General features: G+C 38.1%; 1 protein-coding gene across 2 annotated transcripts in view; it reads left to right on the forward strand.

The window, feature by feature from the left end:
- The first annotated feature begins 3,538 nt into the window (after positions 1 to 3,538).
- LOC107755739 (vitamin D-binding protein-like) overlaps positions 3,539 to 16,854 on the forward strand; it is a 23,274-nt gene continuing 9,958 nt past the window's right edge. Inside the window, exons 1-6 of one of the 2 annotated variants that reach the window (XR_001641737.1) lie at positions 3,539 to 3,632; positions 3,945 to 4,014; positions 4,313 to 4,427; positions 9,831 to 9,888; positions 10,336 to 10,488; positions 14,514 to 14,646. Coding sequence is in view for 1 of the 2 variants with exons in the window: in XM_016572624.1 (XP_016428110.1) it covers positions 3,569 to 3,632; positions 3,945 to 4,014; positions 4,313 to 4,427; positions 9,831 to 9,888; positions 10,336 to 10,488; positions 14,514 to 14,590 (537 nt within the window). In the remaining variant the exon portion in view is untranslated. Of the gene's footprint in view, positions 3,633 to 3,944; positions 4,015 to 4,312; positions 4,428 to 9,830; positions 9,889 to 10,335; positions 10,489 to 14,513; positions 15,047 to 16,854 lie in introns of those variants that run through there. The other variant, XM_016572624.1, reaches the window with a different exon arrangement.

The following is a 16,854-nucleotide window of genomic DNA, read 5'->3' on the forward strand; positions in this document are numbered from 1 at the left end:
GAGCGGTCGTGCTTCACGCGGGGGTTAACGACACCAAGCTGCGGCAGACGGAGACACTGAAGAGGGACTTCAGGAGCCTGATCGAGACGGTGCGCCACACATCGCCCGCGACGATGATCATCTTGTCAGGACCGCTTCCCACGTATTGACGAGGACACGAAAAGTTCAGTAGACTTTTTGCTTTAAATGAATGGTTATTGTCATGGTGTAAAGAACAGAAACTGCTCTTTTACCACGCTACAATCCATCACGCTCCCTAAGGTCGCAAAACTCTGGACTTTCTCTCTTTGGATCAAGCATTCAAATAATGCATCTCATAATCTGGATCTCTTTCTGGATCTCTTTGGCCAAGCATTCAAATAATGCATCTCATAATCTTGTTTAATCCTAAAATCCAACGCCATGATCCGTTTCCGTCTTTGCGCGCTCTCTCTCCTGTATTCGCGATCTCCGTGCATGGGCGGGCTCTGAGCACTTCCGTCAAGCCGCCTTTCAAAATAAAAGTCTCTATCGGTTAAATAACTTACAGAGTGCAAAGTAACATTCCAGAATATAACAAACACTTAACTAATATTAAGAAAGGACATAATTAAATAATATAAGAATAATATATAAATCCTGGAAGCTAATTCAAATAACAGAGGGTTATTTACACCCAGACAGTTACCACGCATGGCAGTTTATCCAGCGCACCTGACGTCTTCTCTGTTGACTTCCAGTCAAACAGGTCTCCATGTTGACTGATCCAAGATGGTGGCTCCATTGACGTACCCGGAGAAGCCAAACCTGGTATGGTATCTACTTACTAAAATCTGTGCTTAGCATTACTTTCATATTACAGACTGCTGATATTCGGCACCTGCACGGTGCATTTTCATGGGTTGCTGTAGTAATGAATTTAGTGTGAGGACGACATCAAGAGAACTGTAAGCTGTCATTGTGGAAAGAGAGGTGCATCCATCATGGCATCTCGCCACGGTGCTGCACACTAGGCACACAAAACCTAAGCAACAGTGGCATTGCTGTATTTGCGCATTCGTGCATTTACTGTGGTCAGAACCACCGAATCATTCGCTCATTCGCTATTCACAATAGTGAATACCATATATTGTAAGGCCATTAGCGGCTTCACAGACAATATTCCGCAGTATGACGCAAATGCAGTGACGGAGGACCTTTGGAATCCGACGATGACCGTTCAGAATAATGTGACTCATTGCAATGTAGAAGCGATCCGAACCAATGGTTTGAAAATAACCAGAAAATCAAATTATATCTTCCTTCCTTCCTAACTTCCTTCCTTCTGCCTGTCTGAGCGTAATTATTCACCAAACCAAAATAGTTGCTGATTACTAACCATATGACCTTGACTTTATTAACTCTGTCAATAGTTGTGTGAACTGTATAGGCTAGTTGTGTACACAATCAGTCAATTGTACTGTGATCTGAAGCACTCTGAAAGAGTGATGAGAAGAACTGAGCTGGCTTTGTAGTACACAATACTTAAAAATCAATACTTTCTACATGTATTGTGAACCAGTAAAGCTCTAAAACTCCATAGGCCTATTAAAGTCTGGAAAATGGTGGTGTAGTAATGACCGATGATTCAAAAGTAGGACAGACTCTCAGCCAAAGCAGATTTCATTGATTACTTTGACTGAAACATTTATTTCATTTTATTTTGAGAATGTGAACAGTGTGTGACAGAAGAAACCGATTTCATAACACAGAGCTGAAAACAAAATGAACTAATAATGTAGCTCTACCTTTTGGATTATTGGACCATAACAGGTCGGGGATGGGAATTGTTGATCAATACTATTGATTCAACCCTGTCCATGGTACAGCCTATAATCTGCAGCCATAGTTACAAAGAAATGGATCTTCAACAGTTAGCAGCACGTAGCTATTTGGGGTGATTTGAGTAAGATTGAAATTGTCTGCCAAAAAGATCATTCTGTTTGAGAAAGATGGAGAGGGAATTTAAAAATATCTTGGGGAAGTGTGGAGAATCATGAAGATGAAACATCTGCAGAAAATGCTAAATAAAATTATCCAATTGGCCCTAAAAATAAAGGTGTGTCTTGTCAATGGAAAGATTTTGGCTTTAGAATTGAACGTGCTGATAATTTCTTTGCATTTGTTATGCTTCCATCAAGCCTTGGGCGGCAAAATCCTCAGTTAAAAACACTGGAAAGATTATCCTGTATCGTGTTGGTGTTATTTTTAAACCAATCCTATTTCGGTGTGTTATTGTTTTATCCCAACAGCTGAAGGAAGATGTATTCCCTCTTTCACACTGATAAATTGCATGGACCAGAGTGTGTCCAATGCATGCTTATATTCTCCTCATGCATGAAATCTCAGTCACACAGACTTCATTGCAAAATGACACATAATGGCACAAAACTCAAAAGTACTTTAAGAAAACAAAAGAGAGCCAGCCAAAAACAGTCTAAATTGGGTTATAGAAAATGTAAATATACAGTATATATCACTGGGAATTTGTTAGATATCGCATTCATTCATTGTTTTGGCTGTTTTGTCTGGGGGTTTTTTTAGCTCCTCCTCTTCAGAATCACCCTTATGACCGTGGACTGTATAATTGCTCTTTCAGGTGATCTGAAAGGTTAATTAAGGTACCTAATGCCTTATTTTTACAACTCGTGTTCAAGGTTTGTTTGCTCTTTTTAGGTTCCAGTTGCTGGAATCTAAAAGCTGATCAGAATTGATGTAATTAACACACTGTGTGTCTTATGCCAGAAATGAGTTCAAGAGGGCAGTATTAAGCCAGCAGTCAGTCAGCTGATTTACTGCAACATTAACATCCACTACAGGTCGGAGGCTATAGCTTTGTATATATGCTGATCCACTACAGGTTTTCTTTCATTTAATATGTCAAAGTGTTTAATTCAGGAGATATTTTGTATGGTTATGTAATACAACTAAAATAGGAATTTCTTGAAATTGGCATTGTGGTGTTGAATTAAAGGTCACCATAATTTGCTAACCCCTATAATAGGCCTATAATACCTTGACTCCCCTTGTTTGCATTTCCCTAAAACTTTGAAGTGCACTTCCATTTGGAACAAGATATCAAAGCCTCTTTTGATAACTGCTAACCTTTCCTGTGAGAAGAACGAAAAGCTTTCTTGAATATCAAAGTGAAAGCTAATATATCCTTTTTTTTTTTCCAAGAGCTTTTTAGCCCACTCTTTAATGCCAGGCTCAAATCTGAATTCAGATCTAACCTATTTATAGATAAACTTTAATACTCTGATGTGAGGTTATGAGTATAACCTTTAAAATGTTCACAAAAGCTGTTCTTGTAGGTCATTTTAAGTTTGAGTCACTGCTGTCAGAAAGTTTTAGTTTTAGTGACCAGCTGTCAAGCCGTGTCATGGGGTCTAAAGCCGGAGTCTTGTTTGCATTTAAACATTTACATAACGGTCTGTTTTTGCTGGTTAATTTTTGACCATGCATACTTTTGTCTCTTGTAAAATTGCAATACAGAGGCAGTTCCTAATTTGAACTCATCTTGAAATCGTATTGTAACCTGGGGAAAAATATGCGGGACACAACTCTCATTTTAAATTCTGCTTTAATAGTCCCAGCTTTGCTGGCTGACAAAGGTAGGAAGAACAGACTTAATTGAATTTCACGGTGTTTTACAGGCACACATTTCCACTGTGGTAAAAGGAAGGATTCAGCCAGACTCAATATTGTTTCTTTAATATAGACACATACACTGAGGATTTGTGTTAATAATGTTAAACTAAAGTTTAACAGAATGGCAATTGAAATTATGTAATAGCTGTTGTGAAACAGCTGATGAATAAATGCACTATAAAAGAAAATCCATTGGAAATTACAGCTATGTTGACTAATGTATTTATTTTGTGCTTATGCAATTATTCTTTATAATATTTTTTGTATCTCTACAGGCAAGAACTACGCCAAGGAAAATGTTTGCCAAGAGCTCAAAGCTATTGGAATTGAGAAGTTCAAAGAAATGCAAGTATAAAGTTTATTTTCTTTTCCCTGAGGATTTACACAATTCTAAGTCTCAGCCATTGTTCATGGACATAAATTCACTGCTTCTTTATATGTGCAAAATATTTGGGTTTTAAGTTTTAAAAAGTTTTAAAAAGTATTTTATTCCATAAATTTTGCAGTTAATTTTTCACTGTTATTTACTTTTTGTCCATACAATATCCCTGCATTTCTGATGTAATTAGTAGAGATTCTCTGAACATGCTTCCGTAACCTATTTTCACCTTTGATCCTCCCGCACGGTCACTGTCCTCTACAGTCAAAAGTTCCCGAATGGCACATTCCAGGAGGTCAGTTGTGTGGCAGATGAAATGACCAAACTTGCAGAAAAATGCTGTAAAGATGATGCCAGCCCTGACTGCTATGATAAAGGAGTAAGTGGTTGTCCTCTATGGTCAAGTCTAGGGGTGTAACTCAGATGGTTCATCACGATATGATGATATCGATACGATATTTGCAGATACCTCAAAATTATACGGTGATTCGACGCAGGAGTATATCGATATTATGATAGTATGTACCTATTTTACACAACCAGCAACGTTTTTTTATTAACTCACAAATGCAACCAAAATATAAAACGAACATTTACTTTCTCAAATTTCCATATCTTATACCCCAATTGGGACATTCACAACAAAAAAATAGGCGTACACTTTTTTATTTTATTTTTTTTTTATAATAATGAAGAAAAATAAATAATTGAAAAAAAAATCAACTCATACATGAGATCAGTAGTTTTATGAAAGCTTATGACGGGACAACAATCAAGAAAGTCTTTCAGGCTTCTGTGCTAGAATGTGCAATGTGTAAAATATAGTGTAAATACTCATTAGGAAACAACAAAAATTAGGTACTCTAGTTATAGAAAAAAATACATTAATGGAGAAAAATAAATACAAAGAAATTACAAAAATAAAGCTGTTGAAACTTTTTTGGCTGCTACTATGGGCAGGTTTATTATTAGTCTGCTTTCACTTTAGGACCAAAAGCATGGATCCAATATACTGATACACATGCGTTTTCTTTCTCAACTGTTTACATCGGTGATCCTCAAATCTGGCTCGCAAGATCCACTTTCCTGCAGAGTTTAGCTCTAACCCTAATCAAACACACCTGAGTTTGCTAATCAATATCTTCCAGATCATTAGAAAATCACAGGGTTAGTTGTTTGATTAGGGTTGGAGCTAAACCCTGCAGGAAAGTGGATCTCGCGAGCCAGATTTGAGGATCACTGGTTTACATTAAGACATAGGCCTAACCAACAGTGTTTACTAGGATATTCACCAAGACATGCATTTTAATGTAATTTTGACTGTATTTGTTCGTCCAAGCACAAAAAGAAGCGAATGAGAACTCATATATTCGTGCGCTGTCTGAGATGCAGCTGTCTGTATGTGTGCGCTTCGGATGTGTGCACACAGAAAACTTCTCACACAGCACTCGACACTTCCGTCAACTGTCCCGAGCATCTTTTATGCTCACCCTAGCCTTTCAGGCAGTCCTTATCACCGAGCCCTGACAGGTGAGTTTGAACCATAGTTCAAAAATAAGTTCATAGACATTATGTGAAAATGTGGACAGTGTCAAAATAAAGGTACCTATTTATACTACTGGTATCGTTTTTTAAGCGCTCCATCGCTACATTATATCGCTAAACATTTGATCGATGTATCAATCCATATCGATGGATCCATATCATTACACCCCTAGTAAAGACATGTTTTGTGGCTAAACAGAATTTAGCGACAAGTTGAACTCATTCAAATGAATTCTTGGTTACTTGGTAGAGCTACTCAAATACAAATCTATTCACAAAGAGAAAAAGCACAAAAGTTGACTTTTGCACTCAGTTCTCAAATTAACCATGGGTTATAATCATTTTATTAACCCTGGGTTAAGATCACATATAAATTGAATGTTTGTCATTTTTAAAGAGGGTTAGCACCACTTTTAATAAAAACCTGCGAGAGAGACAAAGGGACTGAGGAATTATTTGTTTATAATCACCTCTTTATGCTGGTAGATGCTGTAACTACACTAGTTATGATGGCCAAAAGCATGTTTCACCAATGAAAAAAAAATCAACCTTGTACTTTGACTAAATATTTTTTCATAGTAGCCTATTTCATTACATTATATAAGATGGTTTACCAGTGACAGATTTATTTTTTGAGAAGTCTCAAAGGCGTGAAATTGGCCCAGTATTTTTCGCTGTCTGCTGCATTTGACGAGTGATCAGTCACATGACGAATGTCTTCAGAATTGACTTTAGTAAATAATAATGTGCTTTTTGCACGGTCAAAAAACTTTCTTGCAACTGTGTTTAGTTCCAGTGTCTAGAAAGAAAAGTAACGGGAAACACGTTAACTGCAGTTCTGTCATGACAACTCTCGGAGGGATTGGCATGGTAATGTACATGACAATGTTAATATATTTGGTCTTGGCGGAATAGATCTGCTACGCTGCTGCTGCTGCGGCAGAGCAAGGACCGAGACTTGCTACTGCCAATACATCCACAACATGCTGCTGTGAGCATGTAAGAAATATTGCTGCTGCAAATATAACCTACATGAAATAACCCCCCACAAAGCAGGAAACATAGAGGGGACAATACAAGCCAAAACACTAGCTGAAATCAACCACACACTGATCACAATGAAAACATCGACCTTAGAATTAACAAACGTGAACACTGGGATAATCGCCGATGTATATGGCGAACCCCCCTTGAAATGCATATACAATAATGCTTATTTCATTTAACCTGTTTCATGTCCGTTGCTATCAGCGTGTCTTCAGAGCAATTACATATGCTCTAAACTGCCTTTTGCTCCAGCTGTATAAACACAGATGCTAAATGCTGCTGCTAATATGCTTAATATTCGCTCCTGCATACAATGCAAACTGCTAACATGACACTTAGTTTAAACTTGATTATGGTTGCTTCTGTCATGACAACTCTCGGAGGGATTGGCATGGTAATGTACATGACAATGTTAATGTATTTGGTCTTGGCGGAATAGATCTGCTACGCTGCTGCTGCTGCGGCAGAGCAAGTACCGAGACTTGCTACTGCCAAAACATCCACAACATGCTGCTGTGAGCATGTAAGAAATATTGCTGCTGCAAATATAACCTACATGAAATAACCCCCCACAAAGCAGGAAACATAGAAGGGACAATACAAGCCAAAACACTAGCTGAAATCAACCACACACTCATCACAATGAAAACATCGACCTTAGAATTAACAAACGTGAACACTGGGATAATCGCCGATGTATATGGCGAACCCCCCTTGAAATGCATATACAATAATGCTTATTTCATTTAACCTGTTTCATGTCCGTTGCTATCAGCGTGTCTTCAGAGCAATTACATATGCTCTAAACTGCCTTTTGCTCCAGCTGTATAAACACAGCTGCTGCTAGTATGCTTAATATTCGCTCCTGCATACAATGCAAACTGCTAACATGACACTTAGTTTAAACTTGATTATGGTTGCTCATTTTTGAATTCAATTAGGCAGACCACACAATACGCACAGCGATATGGATTGGAAGAGCATTCGCTGTTCTGAAGCAAGCTGCGACTGCTACGGCAAGCCCTAGTCATATATTGAATGTTGAGCACAAGCTCATTGGCTACCGATACAGGAGAGAACAAATCAGCTGTGCCATGTGATGATGTCATTAGGTCAGATTGAGTTAGACCTATCAGACTGCGCCATCTAGAGTTTCATGCCAGAACTCTGTATTTATTTGCCTTTGTTTTTGCGTGCATCTGGAGACTTAAAACAGAGTGGATGACATGTGCACAGATGGATGCTTACTTAATAAAGCAGCTGTTGAGCTTAATTACCAAATACATTTTATTGACTTCATGAATATATGCAAAAGCATGTTAACCAAAGAGTGGACATGTGTGACATTGTGAAACCTGAATACCCATTATTAATTGGATTAATTGCTAACCCAAGTGTGAACTGAAACAAGATAACCCATGATTTAAAATGACCCTATATTTAAATGTTAAAGTGTGCTAGGCCTAAGTTAAATGCATTCAATTGTTTATTAATATCTAAAGGGCTGAGTTGATGATAGCTAAACCCATTAAGATACCAAAATCTACCATAGCTAAATGTAGGATATGCTAAGTTTATACACTCTTTATCAATTACTTCCAGGCTGTGCTTTCTGAGGCATGAACATTAAGCAGAACTGGAGCAGAATCACATGCTAGATGTAGCACAGCATACCTCAAATAGACTCATGCTCATTCTAATTACTGTGGAAGTTCTGGAGGTAGTTAACTTAATTACATCCCTAACTCACACAGCCCATCGTTTCAGAAGTCTTTCACCCTTGATGGTCTTCTCATTGACAGGTTGTACTTTTTATTATGCCTGACTGTATAAATCTCATCTTGCTAAATCTCTCAGGCTCAGTCTTCATCATAAGCTACAGCTAAGTTCATTTAATTACATTTCCATGTGTTCCTGTTGTCAAGCTTGTTTTCATTCCGTATAAGCACATTAGTGTTAGCCAGACCTTTGCAGTGGCTGTCAATTCATATAAGACTGATATGACCAGCGATGGGAGAGAGGCAGTTTAGCCATTATTTGGGGTTTGTGATTAAGCAATTCTGGTCTCATTAAAGAGAAAAAATAAGGAGAAAAAAATGTAGCTGTTATAAAAACATGTTTGAATGTGAGCAGTGCCACAGTTGTTGGCACACATGGATGTTATGTATCACCTAAAGATTGTTGCAGAGTGCAGACCACGTACACCCCTCCATGGCAATAGTGTTCCCTGGTTGCAGTGGCCTCTTTCAGCAATGCACCCTGCCACACTGCAAAAATTGTTCAGGAATGGTTTGAGAAACATGGCAAAGAGTTCAAAGTGTTCCCTTGGCCTCCAAATTCCCCAGATTTCTATCCAGTTGCGCTCCATGGGATGTGCTAGACCAACAAATCTGATCCATGGAGGCACCACTTCACAACTTGCAAGGATCTGCTGCTAATGTCTTGGTGCCAGATGCCTCAGGACACGTTTTCATAAAAACAGTGATATGCTGGAATATTTGCTTACCCACGACCCTACAGAGGATAAGTGGTTTGGAGAATGCATTTATTATCTGTGGTATACTGTTGCTTAGATGCAGGCTTTGTTTTCAAAGAAAGCCTCTTACGTTAAAAATACAAATAAAACTCTCCTTTAATTTGTGCATGGAGATAATAATATATATCTTGACTAGAGGCAACTCCAGCTCAACTCTGGAAAGTTCCCGTTGTCAGTTCCAGGCCCAATCCTTGGCACACTTCAATGCAAATTAATTACAGTGCGTGTTAGTTGGTGTGGGCGCACGGCACACAGCACTCGCTGCTTCATTCATTGTATCATTGTCTTTCCCTGGGGACAGCTTACATTCATTTCATTAAAAAATAATTACTTGAGCAGAATTTCCTCATCTACCTCAAAATACTGAAGACTTAAGTTCATAGCACATATGATAGCCATTATGATGTATCCGATTGTCTTAATGCCATTAAAGGACCATTACGGCTTATTGAAACTATACTAAATGAGAAGTACATTAAAAGCTAAAATCACATCCCCAACCATGATGAATGGATTTGTAATGAAACGCGTTTCATTATAGACGTCACACATACTAGACAAAATTGTTCATATCTTCAGTACTGTGGTTTTGTTTTGCCTTTGCTTTTGTGTTGTGTTGCTTGCTTTTTATTTACATAGCAATCTCTATCCAAGGCTACAGAGATCTCTGAGAAGTCATGCGGAAAGGACTCTCCATTCCCTAAACATCCAGGCATCGAGCAGTGCTGCACACTTCAGGGTCAAGAGAGGAAACTTTGTCTGGCCTCACTACGGTACTCTGCAGATAAGCTGCCTTCTCTACTGGAGCCCACAAATGAAGAGATCTGCACGAGTTCATTAAAGATGAGAAGGACTATGCTGTCAGGTGAGATTTGTCCTATTAAGAGTCCTTATCAAGGCAACAATGTTTCAGTCTTATTAGTGGAAATAAAAACAGAAGAAGTCAATGTAGCATTCTTGTTCACCCACCGGTCACTTTCTTCTCTCATTTTCTTTAGCATAAACACATTGCTACTAACAAGTCTTCAGAAATCCTCTATTTGAAAGGCTTTATCTAGCCTTTCTGAAATAAACTTGATGATGTTTAAAAGTACTAATTATTCCCCCTAACTAGTTTCAACTTTACACTTCTTTTAAGTACCATTCCCTAAATATCCAGGCATCGAGCAGTGCTGCACACTTCAGGGTCAAGAGAGGAAACTTTGTCTGGCCTCACTACGGTACTCTGCAGATAAGCTGCCTTCTCTACTGGAGCCCACAAATGAAGAGATCTGCACGAGTTCATTAAAGATGAGAAGGACTATGCTGTCAGGTGAGATTTGTCCTATTAAGAGTCCTTATCAAGGCAACAATGTTTCAGTCTTATTAGTGGAAATAAAAACAGAAGAAGTCAATGTAGCATTCTTGTTCACCCACCGGTCACTTTCTTCTCTCATTTTCTTTAGCATAAACACATTGCTACTAACAAGTCTTCAGAAATCCTCTATTTGAAAGGCTTTATCTAGCCTTTCTGAAATAAACTTGATGATGTTTAAAAGTACTAATTATTCCCCCTAACTAGTTTCAACTTTACACTTCTTTTAAGTAGGCATTTGTTTCTTGATTTGCAGCTGTAAAAGAGTATATTAGAAAATATTACCGGAGTAAAAATGCAATATGCCTGTTCTTATAAATCATATTAAATCTTATAAATTATAAATCCTATAAATGGTAGAAAAGCATCTCTCACAACTTGGATCTGCAAATTCAGCATTTCCTTCTGAATGCATTCAATAGAATGATGTATCCCAATTACATTACCTCAGAAAAATCACTGGCCATTTAGTTTCTCTGAATAGCCATGATTTTTTTCAAAACTGTTCTCCTGTATAGCATATTTTCCATGTCAGTCTAATGAATTATGATAGCATCCCTTTGTTAGTGTCGTACTGATAAAAAGACTCTAAAAAGACTGCTACTGGTTTTAAAGATTGGAGAGCATTGCCTCAAGAAACCAAAGATTTCATATTATTCATCCACTGTTTCCTTTCAACAACACATCATTCATATACAATTCTGAGACCAGTTTTTCAGTTATTTAATCAAAGTGTAATATAATAAATATGTGTACAAATTGTTTATTTTGACAACTTTTTGTCTGCCAGTCATTTCTAATCAGTTATAATCTCTAGTCATGATCTCTTTCATAGGTGGTTTTATTCATCATTTTACCATTGAGTGCCACATTTTGGATATTAAACACTTTTCAGAATCTATAGACTTGTATTAAGGCCAGTTCACACTGCACCAGCAATTGGCTTTTAGATAACTGAGAGCTATACATTTACACAATTAAGTTTCCATACAGTGGTACCACCAAATGTCCTGCATGTATTCCCAATCCTGATTCCACAAAAGCAGTTCCTAAAGCTGCAAATTCTGTGGTGCTTTAGTTTCTTACACGTTTGTGAGTTGTAATAGCCTACTTTCAAACATTTTCGGGATGTCAAGGGTCTTTTTTCTCCACTGCTCTACTGGGAGTTCATTTTAAAATGAATACCATCATGTTTGATTGTGTGTAATTTAGCCACGGAGCTAGAGACAATATTACCTTATTTGTTGAACATGCTTTGGTAAAGTACCACCAAATGTCCTGCATGAATTCCCAATCCTGATTCCACAAGAGCAGTTCCTAAAGCTGCAAATTCTGTGGTGCTTTAGTTTCTTGCACGTTTGTGAGTTGTAATAGCCTACTTTCAAACATTTTCAGGATGTCAAGGGTCTTTTTTCTCCACTGCTCTACTGGGAGTTCATTTTAAAATGAATACCATCATGTTTGATTGTGTGTAATTTAGCCACGGAGCTAGAGACAATATTACCTTATTTGTTGAACATGCTTTGGTAAATCTTATCCCCTTTTTTGCCTAGAAAAGACATTTGGGCTTAATAGTGTCGTGGAAGTGATAATTGCTTTGGACTGGTTTGCCTCAGGGGAGGCCACTTGGTCAGAACTTCTATTTGAAGTCAATTTAAGTAATAATACAGTATTTTCTTTTGGACTTTAATGGCACTTAGAAGGACTTAGTCCTGAAATAAACGAAATAAATAAATAAGATATTGCCACCTTTATCAAAGTGCTAATTGCTTTTTTGGTGATTATAGTCTCCTCTGATTGTGGTTGCATTAGTAGTGAGGGGAGATAAGTACCTTTTGTTCATGCACTAAAGCAGGTTTCTGTATAGCAAAAATTCTATACATCAAAAAGTGCTTTAGTCGAATTGAACAAAATGAGCAAAACATGTACCCTCAAAGCCCCATTAGTCAGGTTCAAGTACCCCTTCAACGATACCAAACCGATATGGTCTTTTAAATCAGACTCTCTATAGCTTCCTTGTCAGACTCTGTTCCGTGTGTTGTGTCTTGTGTTTTGTTCCCCACATGCTCCATGTCCTGGTTTTCCCCCGTGTTCCTCCTATGTCCTTATTTGGTCCTTCCCGTTCCTTATTATTGTTTCATTAGTTCCAGGTGTGTCTCGTCATCCCATCGTCTAGTCATGTGTTTTTATAGTGTTTCCTTTTTTGAGTTTCCTGGTCCGGTATTATGTCAACCTCCACTGCTACGTGTGTTTTCCTGGTTCCCTTGATTTCTTTAGAGTCTCCTTGTTGATGTACTCCACGTCTCCTCGTTCCTCGCTCCGCGCTCCCTCATAGTAGCGAATGTGACAGAATACCGGACCAAGACAGTAAGCGGCGCCCCTTCTCCCCGTGTTTGTTTTTCGTTTTTTAAAAGTCTTTTGTTTTCCTGGTTTTTCCCCCCGCGGCATGGAAGTCGCCGCTCAATCCAGCCCGCCGGCCGCTCCGAAGTCTAGCCTGCTGGCCATTCCTCAGTCAAGCCCGCTGCCTGCTCCACTATGGCTTCCAGAGCTCCCTGCTCCGCCATGGCCCCTGAGCTCCCTGTGCCGCCATGGCACCCTGGACTGCCTGATCTGCCCTGGAGGTATTCCCCGTGTCCCAGTCCTACACCAGCCTCCAGGGCGCCCCCCCAGTGGAATTGTTACCGCATGGGACACGCCTTACGGGAGGGGGGAGTAATGTCAGACTCTGTTCCGTGTGTTGTGTTTTGTGTTTTGTTCCCCACGTGCTCCATGTCCTGGTTTTCCCCCATGTTCCTCCTATGCCCTTATTTGGTGCTTCCCTTTCCTGTCCTTATTATTGTTTCATTAGTTCAAGGTGTGTCTCGTCAGCCCATCGTCTAGTCATGTGTATTTATAGTGTTTCCTGTTTTGAGTTTCCTGGTCCGGTATTATGTCAACCTCCACTGCTACGTGTGTTTTCCTGGTTCCCTTGATTTCATTAAAGTCTCCTTGTTGATGTACTCCACGTCTCCTCGTTCCTCGCTCTGCACTCCCTCACAGTAGCGATCGTGACATTCCTATCGGCATGTATAACCATTATTTTATATATTTCGTTTTCTGTTAGTTTGTTTGGGTGCATAAGATACAAATATAGAAATACATAAACACTGAAAAATCACTGAATTTTCAGACAGAAAGTACTAGTAAATTACAAAGGAATCCCCAGTAATACTTTGAATTAAAATTTAAATTAAAAACTGAAATAGTATTTTCTTGTAAAACATACTGTTTAAAGCAGTGTGGGCAGCATAAAGCTGATTTTAGCTTTATGAACAGCAGATGTGAGTTTGCAGGTTCACAGGTTTTGTTTTGACAAACATCCACACAAATTGACGAACCTGGTTCTTACATAGTATTACTTTTTTCCCTTATAAATAGTTGCTGATTAAAGATTAATCAATTGCCATAATATATATTTAGGATATGTAAACAGTCATAATTTATGTTTTATAATTTTAACAAAGAAAAATCTAGATGTTTTGAAGTTCAACTCCTTTGGTACATGGATGGTAATCACTTTTATATAATGTCATGTAATTAATTATGTTTGTTTTGCTTACATAAAATAGACCTCGTGACCGAAACCCTTTTAGTTCATACATATCTCACTTATTTTATACCTCTTCTCAACACAGATCTGCATAATGAAGCTAAATTTGGTGCAGTCATATGAATCATTCTGTTCTAAAATAAGCCTTGGGAGCATTATGACAACAGTTTTTCATAATAAAATCTTTTGATGACAACACACCCCCATTCATGCCTAAACATGACGATTATGTGCTGTTTTCATAGGAATAAAACAAAGAAACACTTTGGTGGCTTTGATTTCTGATTAGAAGTTACTAACAGGGTAACAGAATATGCTGTGCCCTTTATGAATCATGTCTTGGAGGGCTTTGATTTACCGCATTGATGTCATATGTTGTTTTCTTTCCCCTTAGGTATGTGTACGAGTTTGCCCGAAGGTACAGAAACATCCCAGCAGGCTTTGTTCTTAATGCTACTCAGAACCATGTGAGAATGGCAGAGAGATGTTGCCGCCCTGCTGTCAAAAACTCTTGTTTCCTCCAAGAGGTAGTGTGAACCATACATCTCTGATTACACTCTTTGGAAATCCTGGGGTGGCACGAACACAGTGAGAGGGGTGATGTTGGGTGAATGTATTTAATGCTGATTATATTTTATCACTTTGTCATTTGCAATCACATGCGCACACACAGTAAGACGCTGCACATCATTCATCCCATAATAGTTCATTATCATCTTACAGGACTATGTTATTATTAGACGTCACGACCGAAGTAACTGGCACTGAAATGACAAGGAATGGTGGTCAAAGGGTTACGCAAAAAGCAAATTGGGTGAACGAACCCTTTAAGATCCTGGTGAATGTAATTGGATAGAGGTACAACTAATTGTTTTATTTGTTCATTTAAATGTTTTTAAAAGTTACCTTGTTACCATAGCAGATGCACAGCAGAAATACTGTTCTGAGATGAGAGAAAATAGATCATTTGTGTTCCAATGATACATCAAAATACTTAAATGTGAATCTTGAAAAAGAGCTTTATAAACAATAACATGCTCACTGTTTGTTGTGTTTGTTTTAATACAGTAATTGATTGATTCAATGTATTTGATAGTTAAAATGACTACAAATTCAGGTTTTTGTCACCACCGTCAGATGAATATGTTGATGATATTTGATTATGATATTTTATATTTGTTGAGGAATTGTTGGTCACATGTGAAAATATGATCTGTCTGCTAAACGTGCACACAGGTGGTGCTTTAATACAACGTTACTTCAGAACTCAGAGTTTCTGAAGCAATTGAAAGTCAATCTCAGAACATTTTTAGAAATTAATCGGGAATCAGTATCTTCACCCCAAATACTCTGGGAAACAACCAAATGCTTTATTAGGGGTGAAGCTATCGCATTTGCTTCTTATATGAAGGCGTCCAGACACTACAGAATTTCACAACTAGAAAAGGAAATTCAAGTATTGGAATCAGATCAAAAGCGTCAGTTTTCTGAGCAAAAACAGGAATCCCTTCTAGCTTTGAAATTTGAGTTAAATAACTTACTGAAATACGGTGTATTGAGAAGCAGAATTCTCAATACACCATACAAAAGTGACCTACTATAGTCAAAGCGAAAGCTCAAGTAGACTTTCAGCTGCGAAAATAAAGCAGAATGAGTCATTTTCTATTATTAATGCAATCGAAATCCCATCAGGACCTGTTACCTATGATGCAGAGGAAATTAATGATACTTTTAGACATTTTTATTCCAATCTGTATGAAGCCGAATCGTTTTTTGACCCAACTGTTCTTAAATTGTATCTTTCGAAGCTTAATTTTACCCTCTTCGTCCAATGAAGAAACAGAGTTTCTTGATACACCTCCCACTATTATCGAATTAAAAGATGCATTGTCTTCAATGAAAAGAGGTAAATCTCCAGGATTGGATGGTTTTCCTCCAGAGCTATTCCTGGAACTTTGGGACAGTATTGGACCACTTCTCCTAAATTCTTTCAATCATGCTCTTAGCATTGGTTCATTTCATCGTGATCAAAACACATCACTTATTTCGGTGTTGCTTAAGAAAGGCAAGTCCTCTGAATTGTGGTAGTTATAGGCCGATATCTTTAATTACAACAGAGTTAAAGCTTTTTGCTAAGCTTTTAGTCAAGAGGCTTGAATTATCCGTAAGTAAACTAATTCATTTTGATCAATCTGGATTTTTAAAAGGGAGACTTGCATCCGATAATGTCAGACGTTTTTTACATATTATTCATGCATCTGAAAGGGATGCGTTACCTGCAGCTGTCTTTACTATAGATGCGCAAAAGGCCTTTGATAGGGTAAGTTGGGAGTATCTTTGGATAGTTTTGGAGAATTTTGGCTTTGGTAAAATTTTCATATCTATGGTCAAAACACTTTATACTAATCCTCTTGCAGTTGTATTAACGGGTAATATCTTGTCAAAGCCATTTCCTCTGCATCGTGGTACCCGTCAGGGCTGCCCACTTTCCCCCTTACTTTTTGCTCTATCAGTAGAACCGTTAGCACAGTCGATTAGACTAGATTCTCTTATATCACCCATAGTTATACAAGTTATACAAGATAAAATTTCTCTTTACGCAGACGACATACTATTATATTTCACTAATATACATGTTTCCTATGTTTCCTTAATAAAAGTATTCACCCAGTTTAATCACTTCTCTGGCTATAAAATAAACTGGGACAAATCCCTTCTAGTTCCTTTAAATGCCC

Source organism: Sinocyclocheilus rhinocerous, unplaced genomic scaffold (assembly GCF_001515625.1).
Source record: "Sinocyclocheilus rhinocerous isolate Xijiao unplaced genomic scaffold, SAMN03320098_v1.1 scaffold171, whole genome shotgun sequence".
NCBI classification, from domain to species: Eukaryota; Metazoa; Chordata; class Actinopteri; order Cypriniformes; family Cyprinidae; genus Sinocyclocheilus; species Sinocyclocheilus rhinocerous.